At 39.1% G+C, this 13538-nt stretch overlaps 2 protein-coding genes across 5 annotated transcripts in view; one reads left to right on the top strand and one right to left on the bottom strand.

Moving 5' to 3' along the window:
• LOC124805362 (Bardet-Biedl syndrome 7 protein homolog) overlaps positions 1-8955 on the bottom strand; it is a 142954-nt gene extending 133999 nt beyond the window's left edge. For all 4 annotated transcript variants that reach the window (XM_047265908.1, XM_047265911.1, XM_047265910.1 and 1 more), the window contains exon 1: positions 8810-8955. In XM_047265908.1, the coding sequence (XP_047121864.1) occupies positions 8810-8920 (111 nt within the window). In that variant the 5' untranslated portion in view covers positions 8921-8955. The remainder of the gene's footprint in view (positions 1-8809) is intronic.
• A 76-nt stretch (positions 8956-9031) lies between these two features.
• LOC124804843 (probable ATP-dependent RNA helicase DDX10) overlaps positions 9032-13538 on the top strand; it is an 87192-nt gene continuing 82685 nt past the window's right edge. Inside the window, exon 1 of the mRNA XM_047265193.1 lies at positions 9032-9237. Within this exon, the coding sequence (XP_047121149.1) occupies positions 9109-9237 (129 nt within the window). The 5' untranslated portion in view covers positions 9032-9108. The remainder of the gene's footprint in view (positions 9238-13538) is intronic.

Raw genomic sequence — 13538 nt, 5'->3', positions numbered from 1 at the left:
TCCGCAGGTTTGATTTAAAGTTATGGGTCAATCCAAATGAAGTGGTCCCATAAGAATTAAGTCAGTTGCTTGACCATTTTTAAATATTTTATTTTTTTATATGTGATTACCCTATAATTGAGAAGTTCAAAACAGTTTTTTAAAAAATTTTACCTTTCATCTTTACTGAATGGTGGAAATTTTCATTTGTAAGCACACGACAATGTTTCAGTTAAGAGACGTTAGCAAAAATATGAATATTTCTGCAGTGGGTTAAGTTACAACATTGCAATTGAGATGATTGTTTTTGGAAAAGCGTCCTCTACAACATTGTCCATTGCACAAATAACCTAAATTCAAAAATAACCAATCAAAATGACCTCCAAAGTTTGGTATCCAAATTTTCAAAAATCCATTTTTAGGCCCAAAAATAACAAACAAGGAGTGATTTATGAGAGTCTATTTTTTCCTGTAGTTAGACATCATACGCTACTAGCCACATATGGAGCAAGAACACTTACAAATGTTACCTTAATTTTTTATGAATTTTTGAAATTTGAAAATTTTCATTTTTCGTAAAGTTTGGGGTTAGTTATCTCAGGTGAGACTGAATATAAAAATATGATTTTTGCACAGTTTGTACACCTATATGATAGCAATGTGCTGTAAAAATTTCGACACTAATATCTGACTGTGAACAAAGATACGAATTTTTGAAAATGAGGAGATAATTCACATTACTCTACAACTGATCTTACGGGTATTGCCTATTTATGTGTGATATTGGTGGGATAAAATCAATTATTATTGAAGTAAGGTACTGAATTATATACAAAAATGTGGAAACATCACTGAAATCCACATTTATATTATTTTGACATACTTAAAATAAATATTTTCAATTAACATCCTTCGAGATGCGACTGTTTCTAATCCTGGTGATGAATGTTAAGAACACTTATTTCTTCAGACAGTTTCTGTGATATAGAATAAGACCTTCCAGTTGCTGTGGTAAGTTCAAGTACTGAAAGTTTCCTTAAACATTTTTCATTGGTATCCAAACTTAGCCACTAGTTGATTTCTTGAATGATGTTCTTGGGCCAGCAGGGTGGTAAAAATGCACAAATAAATCATTGTTTTCCAAACTTATTCTTTCAACCTCTGCAAGCCACCTCTGTCCATCATACACACATGCCACTATGTCATTCAACGTTAAAGACAGAGATGTAAGTTTACTGATACAATGATCCTCATAAATTTCAGTTTCTGATGTTACATAGTGTCGAACTAAGTTTTCTGCAATGCCAAGGAATTTGTGGAGATGCCTTGTTCCTTTTATTGCTATAACAGTTTTCAAATCTGGTTTGAAGTGATGTTTTCATATGCAGAACCACTTGATTTCTTGATCAGAAAATAGGTAATGCCTTTAATATTCTCCTTTCAAAAGAAATATATGTCCTGTACTCTGAGAATTTGGTCTGTGGTTGACCTTTGTAGGCTGGCTTTACTGCCAGGCACTTAAATGTGATTTGCAGAGTATCCATGTAAAAAAAAGAGCCATTCAGCCTCCAACCCAAAGTCTACTTTGTGGCTCCACAGATCTAAAAAAATTTTTGTTTTCATACTTACAACCAAACCACTTCCATCTGAAAAGTATATCAGCTTCTAAACCTTGGGAAAATTTTCTTTTATGTAATTTATTACATACTTTTGAAACACATGTACAGCCAAAGCGTTGTGCTCCAAGTAGTCGCTTGGAATTCAAATTGAAGAACTGCAAACTTCATCTTTCTCATTTTTAAAGTAGAGAATAAATGGCTGCACTGTTGCCTGGTCATTGACCCAGTGGTACCCTTGTATTGCATCCTGAATCACAAATGTAAAATTTTCTTCAAAATCAGCTAGCACTATGTATTCAGATTCATGAAGTTGTGCTTTTTTGTCCTTCAAAAACTTACTTTGGATTTTAGAAACATAGTGGTGGCTTTTGAGTTTCTGTAAGTTATCAATTAAAGATTCAAAGTAATCTTCCTGAGATTTAACCACTGTTATCATTTCTGTCCTGTCAGTTGTGACCCTCTGTTCGAAGGTAATACTTCTGGCATTTCCTCATCATATTCGTGAAACAATTCAATAATGGTTTCCTTACCATGGCATTTATTACACAAACTCACCATGCAGTCATAACTGTTAGTGTCACAGACCATTAAATCCAGTAACTCTTTGTAGTTAAGATCACTGAGTTTTGCACCCTCAATTATCAGTTTGACATTTTGATGATATAAACAAACACATACGGAGTGTGTCCTTCAGCATCCAGCCAACATACACCAGTTAGGGTGGAGGTCAAAAAATTTTGACCTTCCAATTTCGCATTCAGGATGAGAATTTTTGAAAGCTACATAAAGTTCATTTAAATTTGATAGCACTAGTCATTTCTGCTTTGTTACTTTAACTCCATTTATAACAACTCTTTTGCTACCTTTGCAACCTGGGCACATTCTACTGTTTTCATCATCTTCAAAAAACTGCTGGATCTTTTTAATTGTTTCTTGACTTATACCTACTCCTTTCTTCTTTCCTAAAACTGGAAGAATGCCTTGCTCTTTCACTAATTTTCGGGTTAGTTTAACCAAATGAAGAGAAACGTTGAAATCATTAATTATTTTTTTCTCTTGACCATGAGTCAGGGAGCAAACTTAAAATTTTAACTTTTTGCTATTTAGATGTCAAATTAGAGTATTGCAGAGTATTGATGTAGATGCAGATGTAGGAGGAATTATTCCTCCGCAGCTCTGTCAAATACCAACAGTGCAATTCAGTCTCCCCCATCTTCCAAATTCTAGTTGTAAATGGTAAGACGATGCAATGATATTGATACACTACACAGTGGAATAAGTCAGGTAAAAAAGTTCGAATAGTTAAACTGTGTGCACAGAGCACCTTCCAGATTAAAAGTTGGTCGACTTCATCCTTGATGACAGTTGGATAGTGGCTATTCATTTGAGACGATAGCTGGCTGGTGGTCATGCCTACATATCAGGTTGCCAAGAAGTTATGAGGGAAATTCAACAAGTAATACAACACTTCTCTTTTTCTTCCTCAGTAAGTTTCAGTTGAAAAAATGTGGAATTTGCTGTGTGACATCTTTAAATATTCCTGCTTTAGCCTGTATAGTTTCATGAATTTCCAATAGATTGCAGTGCTATACATAGACAAAATGGTGTCTGTAACAGAGGCACATTCCAATCAGAGCTGTCAATGAGTTTCTTTTGGGAAAAAAACAGAGTATAACAGATATTCATGGGTGTTTGCTGAATGTCTATTGAGCCATGGCTGTCAAAAAAAGCATGGTGAATCATTGGACGAGGCACCTTTCATCATCACTATAAGGTCGTGCAAACCTGTGTGACCGAGTGAGGTGATGTAGTGGTTAACACACTGGACTCGCATTCAGGACGATGAGTGTTCAAACCCGCGTCCGGGCATTCCAATTTAGGTTTTCCATGACATTTCCTCCATGGAGAGGAAATAAAAACTTTGAGGTTCGCTGATGACATTGTAATTCTGTCAGAGACAGCAAAAGACATGGAAAAGTAGTTTAACGGAATGGATAGTGTCTTGAAAGGAGAATATAAGATGAACACCAACAAAAGCAAAACGACAATCATGGAATGTAGTCGAATTAAGTCTGGTGATGGTGAGGGAATTAGATTAGGAAATAAGACACTTAAAGTAGTACAGGAGTTTTGCTATTTGGGGAGCAAAATAACTGATGATGGTCGAAGTAGAGAGGATATAAAATGTAGACTGGCAATGGCAAGGAAAGCATTTCTGAAGAAGAGAAATTTGTTAACATCGAGTATGGATTTAAGTGTCAGGAAGTCGTTTCTGAAAGTATTTGTATGGAGTGTAGCCATGTATGGAAGTGAAACATGGACGATAAATAGTTTAGACAAGAAGAGAATAGAAGCTTTCGAAATGTGATGCTACAGAAGAATGCTGAAGATTAGATGGGTAGATCACATAACTAATGAGGAGGTACTGAATAGAATTGTGGAGAAGAGGAGTTTGTGGCACAACTTGACTAGAAGAAGGGATCGGTTGGTAGGACACGTTCTGAGGCATCAAGGGATCACCAATTTAGTATTGGAAGGCAGAGTGGAGGGTAAAAATCGTAGAGGGAGACCAAGAGATGAATACACTAAGCAGATTCAGAAGGATGTAGGCTGCAGTACGTACTGGCAGATGAAGAAGCTTGCACAGGATAGAGTAGCATGGAGAGCTGCATCAAACCAGTCTCAGGACTGAAGACCACAACAACAACAACAATGACATTTCTAAATTGCTTCAGGCAAATGTTGGAATCGCTGCTTTGAAAGGGCACGACTGACTTCCTTCCCTAATACCATGGGACTGATGACCTTGCTATTTGGTCCCTTCCCCCAAACCAACCAACCATCAAACCTATCTGAGCTTCCGTGTGCTGGCTGGTCACACACAGCTGTCATTCCTGCAGTGTTAGAACATGCGAACATTCTCATTCGAAGTGACTGACGGACCACTATTAAGAACCTTCCTGGTCAAAGGATGCCTCTGTTGGTAGTACTGACACACTTGTCCACAAAATGGGCTACTCAAAGGTGTGTGCTTGCTGGGTTCCTCATTGCCTAGCATACGACCATAATGAGCAATGAAGGGCCATCTGTGCATATTTGATTGCACATTACAAGGTTCATTGTGACAATTTTTTTCGAACACCATCACAGGTGATGAAATATGGATTCACCACTTTGAACTGGAAACAAAACAACAATCCATGGAGGTGCGCCACACCATCTCTCCTCCAAAGAAAAAGCTCAAAGCTGTACCTGCAGCTGGTGAAATCATGGTGATGGTCTTCTGGGACTCTGTAGGGGTTATTCTATTTGCTGTCCTCCCTCAGGTGCAATGATCAACTCTGAAGTGCATTTTGCTACCCTCAGGAATCTGAAGGAATGACTTCAGCATGTTCATTACCACAAAAATATGAACAAACTTCTTGTTCTCCGTGACAATGCAAGACCCTGCTCAAGTCCGTGCACCCAAGAGGAGCTCACAAAATATCATTGGACTATTTTCCTCATCCACCCTACAGCCTTGATGTCACACCTTTTGACTTCCATCTGTCTGGCCCAATGAAGGATGCACCCTGCAGGAAGCAGTACGTGGATGACAGGGAAGTTATTGATGCAACACAATGATTGCTCTGATGTCGACCAACAAAGTGGTACCATGTGAGCATACATGATATACCAGTAAAATGGCATAAGGCCATCGTGTTAAATGGAGATTAGGTTGAAAAATATGATTTTGTAGCCAAAAGAAAGGAGAATAATATGGTATATTGGAACCCTAAATAATATTAACCTGCTTTCAGATGAAAGAAATGTGTTGCATTACTTACTGAAAGCCGCTCATACAAAAGAGCTGGTATATGACATGATAGTTTTCACATGATTGTATATGCCTGTGACTGGACTGGTGTGACTGGTAAACAGGACAGGTCTCCCACCTGGGTATTCCACAGGTGTGTGGTGCAGGTAGCAAAGGAATGGGAATAGACAGACATAAGAATGGAGTAAGATATACTGTAGATTGAATGGAAGTGGAATACAACTTCGTGGCAGGCAGAAGGATTTTGGAAGGGTGTTTCTTATTTCAGGGCTTAATGAACAGTAGTGAAAGCCACAGTGGGGGGTGTCAATACATTGTTCCTGTTTAGATTGATATTGGGGTGCAAGAAGGATGCTCCTCATTTTCAGTGTAGTACCATGTGCAATCTTATTTATGAATCATCAAGACTTGGATATAACTGCATTGAAGATAGCTACTTAGTAGCTCAAACTGGTTTGCAATACATAGATTAAAATTTACAAATGATAATGCCTATCATCCTGTAAATGCTCTATGGCAGTATTCACTGGGATATGCCACAGGGTGGGCCCAGCGACCTATCAGAAAGGATGTTCTTCCCTTGTGCGCACTAACCCCTTTTCTTGCAGATATATGGGAGTTGTGCCAGACATATATTCATACAATGTAGGTGAGTTTCGTAGATATGTATACAGCATAGTGCTACGTTCGCGTTGTTTGATGATGATGATGAGACAAGAAAGAGCGTGAAACCTAGTGGTGGCACATAGTTTACTCATTTTTAATAGCACCAAGGGAGCCATCGAACTTTGTTCCCATCTGACGGATGGGTCGTTATTAAGTATCATACACCCTCACTTCATGAGATACTGCAGAGAGGTTTGGAATTTAATCTAGAACTTTGGTGCAGACCGGTGACTTAACGTCACCACCTCTCTTCCCCTGGCAGCCTTATACCTGTAAAGTAAAAAGTTCATCCACAGTCAGTATTGTAACTGGCTTAACTCCGAGTTGATCGCCACAGCAAAGGCTTGTGATAAAGGTGTTGGCAACAGAAGCAGATCATATTCGGAGCAAATAAGGTTGTGGCTCGGAAGAGTTCTATATAGATTATATTTCAAAGGTAGTGCCTGCCTATGAAAGCCTTAGAAAGACATTTAGTATGGTGAGCTATGGACTGCTCATCAATGCAAATGTACCATCTTCAGATGGCTGTGGGAGAGGCTTCAAAATGGAAGGGACGCTATTAAGTGGAGATACTGTCGCGAGTTGTGACATGTTATAGAGATGGAGGCTTTACAGAGCCATCAGAGAGGTCGATGTCCAGGAGTAAGACAAAATGAGAATGACGGAGCTGTTAAGGCTGTGGAAAGATGGACTGGATCCTAAACCAGAAAAGATATTTAGGATCTTAACTAGATAGGAACTTTTGTTTAAGTGTCTCACAAACAGGTTGACATACTCGTATATGGGTACCAAGTGAATCTTCCCCTCAAAGGAAAATTATTTGTGGGTATGGATATTGTTAATCATGTATAGTATGTAAAGAATGAGATGGTAAGTTTGTAATCGGAATGAAACTGGGAGAAGTAATGATCGATGGCTGTAAAGCCAGGGGTGTGAGGAATGATGTATATAGGGGGTGGCATCAACTGTGGCAAGCGAGGATCACGGGGCAACAGGGGGGAGGGGTGGGATGGGTGGGGGCTTGGAGGTGAAATAAAGGAAGCTTGTGCCCTTGATACAGAACTTTAGGCTGTTGACAATATGTGGGAGGTAATGGTCAAGATTCCTTCTGTGGATGCACAGTGACCAGGTAGGGTGATCAGGTTCGTGGATATTAGGAAACATGTAGAAGGTGAAGATTGTTGATGAAGGGTTGTTGAGGTGAAGAGGGAGGCAAATGTGGAGTAGAAGTTTTATGGTGGGTGTATGGATCTGAGTAGGGACTGGAGGTAATGCTAGACTTCTGGGATGAGTCAGTGAATTAGAAAATATCTTCCATCAGGTAATAACTGAGGTCCATTATGACATTGGTGGATCCTGAGAGGATCACATTTTGGATGAGGGCTCTTTTCTTTTCTGAGAGATTTGTGTTCTTGGGTAGGACCTGAGAAAGAAAGGTGAAGCCAGACTGGAGGTACGAAATGGAAGAGTCAGAGCCCAATGTTGGCCTTTGTTAAGTTTAAATCTGAGAGGTTGGTAGCAAAAAGTATGTCCACCGTAGTGATTAAATAACACAAAGATTCAGGATGACTGAATTTGGGTGTGTGGCTTAGTGGATTGTTGACACTTAAAAGAGTTCCAGGTTTGTTTGGGATCTGGATTTTGTGTGATGTTGGGAAGAAAAGTCCGGGAATTTGGCAGATGGAAGAGGTCAGCAAGCCCAGGTTGGGGTGCTATAAGTAGTAGTAGGGGACTTGGTGGGGTGATTCAAAAGAGATGCAATAAGTATTAATGTGCAAAATATGAACAGCTGAGCCTTTTCATTACCTTATCCACGTGTTGGTACAAACTCAATATAATTTCCATCTATATGTCTAAGATTTCACACATGAAGTTTCATTTTGTGCACATTCACTTAACTCTGTGTCTGGTAACACATTTTTAACAGTTTGAAATCACATAATATGAGATTAAGGGCTACGCTGTTTGGGCTCAATGAATTGTGGTTTTTATTGGTCCATTGAATTATCTTTTGTACAGCTATGTAGTTATACACCTGTTGCATTACTATTATGGTTATAACTGATATAAATGGGATTAGAACTTTTATCAGCGTACTAGTATCATAAGCAAATATTACAATCTCTGAAGAGATGTTAAAAATCTTACGTAAATAATTTGTATGGGTCAAGAACTAGACCTTGTGGGGCACCAAATCTGATGTTTCCCCATTCGGAATTTAAGTTTAATCCTACGGTAACATTTGTTAAGGGCGATTCTTTTTTTAAATATGCTATTTCATCCTTACAAGGAGAACGTCTATACTGTCATATTATTTCTCTTAGTAGAATTTAATGATTAACGTGGTTGAAGGTCTTCTTTAAGGAAATGACTTCACGATAACTTTTCTCGATCTAGTTCAATTTCCTCCAGAACATATCTACCAGGAACCGATAAAACACAACAACATAAGATAAAAATTGTTTTCGAATGGACAGAATACCTACTGCAGTTTTAGTAGCATTGACACTCTTTTCATGTACTGTAGTTGGGGGATCTGAATCCGGACTTACCATGTATCACAGTTTCACCGTTACGTGTTTGTACCTACCAAAATAGAAGAAGGCACATCATTTACAACCCTGGTATATTAATGCCGACCACTGGAGAGAGGTGCCCCAGTTGAGCATATTTATATATAAAAACTGAAATAATAATCTTAAATCTTAGTTACTGCTATTGCCCTGACCTTCTGTGGAATCTTCTGCCCCTGACTTGGTAACAGTTTAGCTGTCCTCGGATACGTTAATCCCAGCAATGTATAGTCCACACGCGAAAACTCAAGATCCATTGTCAACATAAACTTGGTACCGTATCGTATACAACAATCTCCATAGTGATGCATACATCCAAACAAACGTCTCTGGAATGTTATAAATGTTATCGCTGACCAGAGACTATGCGACGCGAACATTGTGTAAAAACTAAAAATTGTGTTGTGGTGTAAACAAGCAGTTCTTGCGTGTATAGCGAAAAGGACGAAAAAAAATGAGTGGCACTATTAAGAAATTCAACAAAACTAAAAATAGAAGAAAGATTAAATTATATAAGAAAAAGAAGGGAGTGGCAAAAACGGAGGACCAAGAAATACAGGAAATTCAAAGCGCGTATTCAGACGTAAGTATAAACTTCATTTTAAGGCTTAAGGTAGAACTCTAATCTGTCGGGAGTACATGTGTCGAAAATCAGTCACCATGATGTAAAAAAACAAAATTGAAAACATTATTGGGAAACGTAAGTGTTTGACATTGCGTACCCATGTGGCTCTATCGCAGCCATGCCTTTGATTCAGTTTTCATCGCACTGTTTAGAACTCGTGGTGGACGAATGAAACAGTGTAAAAGAGTAAAGAAAGATACAACAGACGCACAGAAGAATTTCCAAGTCAACAATTGGCGTCTTAACGTGGCCAATGGCAGCTATTTGTATTTGCCGATATAAAATAAAATAACCTTCTAGAGTTTGAAATCGTACATCTTTCGTATTAGCCCCCACACACATTTATGACCGTAGAATAATTCACTGTATTCAGATTTACAGTGATGCCGATGAAGTTTTCTTAGCATATGGCTATGTGTTGTACTGCAGTGTAACTGAGATCATTTCTTACCCACATTTCTTTCTAATTTGATTCGTCAGTGTTTGCATTTTCTGTGATTGTTTGTAGATCTGAGTTATAAGTTTTGCGTTTATTACAGGATATTCTGAAGAGCATTATTTCCGAGCCACTCTGTAGTCTGTGGTAGAGGGTACACACTGTCTCTTAATTCACTTTTAAACTGACCTTTGCAAATAAGAAAATTTCATTGATTACCCCTACCAGTGTTGACAATACACTGTACCAATGTGAGAGGTGATGTGTCTTCACTCTTCTTGTAAGGGGGTGTAATAAAATTTTAAAGAACAGTTTCTTTTATGATGTAGGTTCCTCAGCACTGCTCTTTTGGATCTATATCAGGCAAAAGAAGTTGAAGGTGATACCACAAAAGAGCAAGACAATTTGTTACCATGTCTTGTGAGGTCCAAGAGCATAGAAGAGATGCAGTGCTTGCACTACAAAACAGATATCCTACATTACTGAAAGCTTCATTATTAAAAATTCCAGAAAGAATCAAGAAGCATACTACTTTCACTTACATAGGCCTATATCGTAAAATCAAGATGATTTTGAAGTGGTGAGGAGGTTTGCCGTCATTCATTCTTGCCATGCACCATTCTTTTCTTGAATTGAACAGGCTAGGGGAAATAAAGTTTGTGCATAAAATATGCTCCACCACACACCACAAGATTGTTTAAAGCATGTAAATGTTGTTGCTTTAGTGTTTCACTCTTAGAATTTCTTGGCACTATATATGAAGAGAAAAATAGGTATTTAATGTTAACTGAGTAAAAGATGACTTTCAGTCACAGTGTTCCTTAAAAGTTGCTGATAGGCTAGATTTAATTGGCGTAAGTGCAAGTAGTATTGAGCAGCATGTTGAGAGTTTATTGTTAATATTCTATGTACATGTTTAAGTTCCTTTAATTTTCTTTTCTTTTGTTAATGTACGGCTACCTTGACACATTCCACATTCATGGAGGTTCTCTTTCTTGGTAAGATCATCAGAATGCAATGAATGAACATATATTTATTAATTATCATGCCTAACAAAGGTTCTCATATGGATACATTGTCTGTGTCATTTACAAATAACATGGGTATTTATGGCTCTGATACACTTCATTGAAATATGCTGTACTGTTGATCCTGAAGGTTACGCCACATTGAGAAAACACTATCAGTTAGATGTTATTAGTTAGTTTCATGTTCCAAGGATCACTTACAAGATAGTCTTAATAATGTGGAATAGATCATTTGACATTCACATTGCAAATTAGTTTCTTAATATGGGTACACATTTATAAGTTTTATTTTTGTTTTTTGTTTGTCGTTATTAAATATACTAACAGCAGTTAGTAATTCCTACTCACCCTGTTCTGCACATTACGTTCTTCTACAAAAAAGGAGGAGTTCTCAAGGAGAAACTTTTTCAGTTTGTTTCCAAATTCTACTTTGTTGTCAGGCATTTCATGATTCTTGATAAGTGATCAAAAATTTTAGTTGCAGCACTATGCACCTCTTTTTATGCTAAAAACAATTGCAATGTGGAGTAACAAATGTCAAAATTTTCTTCTGGCATTGTAATTATGTACATCATTGTTTTGAACTGAAATGGATTATGTACAACGAACTTCATGAGGGAATAAATATACTGTGAAGCAGTAGTCAGAAAGCCCAACTTCTTAAACAGATGTCTACGTGATTATGGTGGGTGAGCACGTGTTTAAACTACAAAGAATTTCCTTCCTAAGGATGAGTTATCCCAGAACATATGACATTATTGAATGAAAATATCCAAAAAAGTCAACTTACTCATTACCTCTCCCCAAGATTTTCAATGATTCTAAGTGCAAATGCGGCTGAACTAAATTGTTTTTAGAGCTCTGAAATGTTCTTTTTCCAGTTTAAATTCTCATCTGTATGGACACGTTACAATTATGATGTACTACCCTATTTATTATTTCATCACCATGTGTTACACTTATTATTGCTGTAGTACCTCTGGATGGGCAAAACTATATTGTGTCATTTTAAAATAAAGAGTGAGACCATTCACACAAATCAAGTCAATGAAACTTTTAAGAACCCTGCTTATCATTTCTTCTACAGCTGTGTATGTATGCTTGGATTGATTACAATGCTGGTGTCATCCACGAAAATAACTAATTCTGCTTGCTGCATATTAGATGAAAGATTGTTTACAGATATGAGGAACAACAGTGGACCTAAGATAGATCTTTCAGGAACCCCATATGTTATTTCTGCCCAGTCAGAGTTACGTCCCCAGACTTTTGGGAGATTTTAACACCCAAAACCCCTTGTGGGCTGGCACCATGCTTACTGGCCGAGGCAGAAATGTCGAAACTTTACTGCCTCAGTTCGACCTCTGCCTCTTAAATACTGGGGCCGCCACACATTTCAGTGTGGCTCCTGGCAGCTACTCAGCCATTGATTTATCCATTTGCAGCCCAGGACTTCTCCCATCTATCCACTGGAGAGCACGTGATGACCTGCATGGTAGTGGGTAGTGATTACTTCTTCATCTTCCTGTCACTGCCCCTGCATCAGGCCCACTGACGCTTGCCCAGATGGGCTTTAAACAAGGCAGACTAGGAAACTTCCACCTCTGCAGTCACCGTTGACTCTCCCTCACACGGTAACGTCGATGGGATGGTTGACTACAACAATTGTTAATGCGGCAGAAAACGCGATCCCTCGCTCTTCAGTATGCCCCTGGCGAAAGGTGGTCCCTCGATGGTCGCCAGAAGTCGCCGAGGCAATTAAGGAGCGTTAGCGAGCTCTACAGCAGCATAAGTGGCACCCTTCCCTGGAGCACCTCATAAGCCTTTAAGCGGATCTGCGCCCGCATTCGCCAGCTTATCAAAACATGGAAGCCGGTGTGTTGAGAGAGATATACGTCTTGACCATTGGAAACCATATGTCACCTTCCCAAGCCTGTATGAAGATCATACGTCTTTTTGGGTACCAGACCCCTACAGGTAACCCTGGCATTAACATTAATGGCATGTTGTCTGCTGACGCAAACGTGATTGCTGAGGACTTTGCTGAGCACTATGCTTGAGCTTCTGCATTGGAGAACTACCCCCCATCCTTTCGCACCTTCAAACGGCGGATGGAATGGAAAGTCCTCTCGTTCGCAATATCCCACAGTGAACCCACTAACGCCCCATTTACAGAGTGGGCTCCTCAGTGCCCTTGCACATTGCCCCAACACAGCTCCTGGGCCACATTGGATCCACAGAAAGATGATTAAACATCTCTCATCTGAGTACAAGCGACATCTTCTCGGCATCTTCAACCGCATCTGATGCGATGATGTCATTGCAATGGCGGTACAGCACCATCATTCTGGTTCTTAAACCCAGTAAAAAACTGCTTGATGTGGATAGATATTGGCCCATCAGTCTCACTGACGTTCTTTGTAAGCTGCTGGAATGTATGGTGTGTCGGCGGTTACTTACGAAAAGCGTATGACACCACCTGGTGACATCACGTCCTTGCCACATTATACGAGTTGGGTCTCCGAGGCCCACTGCCGATTATTACCCAACATTTCCTGTCTCTTCATACTTTTTGTGTCTAATTTAGTGTCTTCCATAGTTCGTCCCATACCCAGGAGGATAGGGTCCCGCAGGGCTCCGTATTGAGTGTAACTCTATTTTTAGTGGCCATTAATGGTCTAGCAGCAGCTGTAGGGCCGTCCTTCTCACCGTCTCTGTATGCAGATGACTTCTGCATTTCATACTGCTCCACCAGTACTGGTGTTACTAAGCAGCGACTAAAGGGAGCCATCCTC

The sequence above is a fragment of the Schistocerca piceifrons genome, chromosome 7 (assembly GCF_021461385.2).
Source record: "Schistocerca piceifrons isolate TAMUIC-IGC-003096 chromosome 7, iqSchPice1.1, whole genome shotgun sequence".
Lineage (NCBI taxonomy): Eukaryota > Metazoa > Arthropoda > Insecta > Orthoptera > Acrididae > Schistocerca > Schistocerca piceifrons.
The sequence above is the reverse complement of the archived record's forward strand: the minus strand, read 5'-3'. Positions and strand labels throughout refer to the sequence as shown.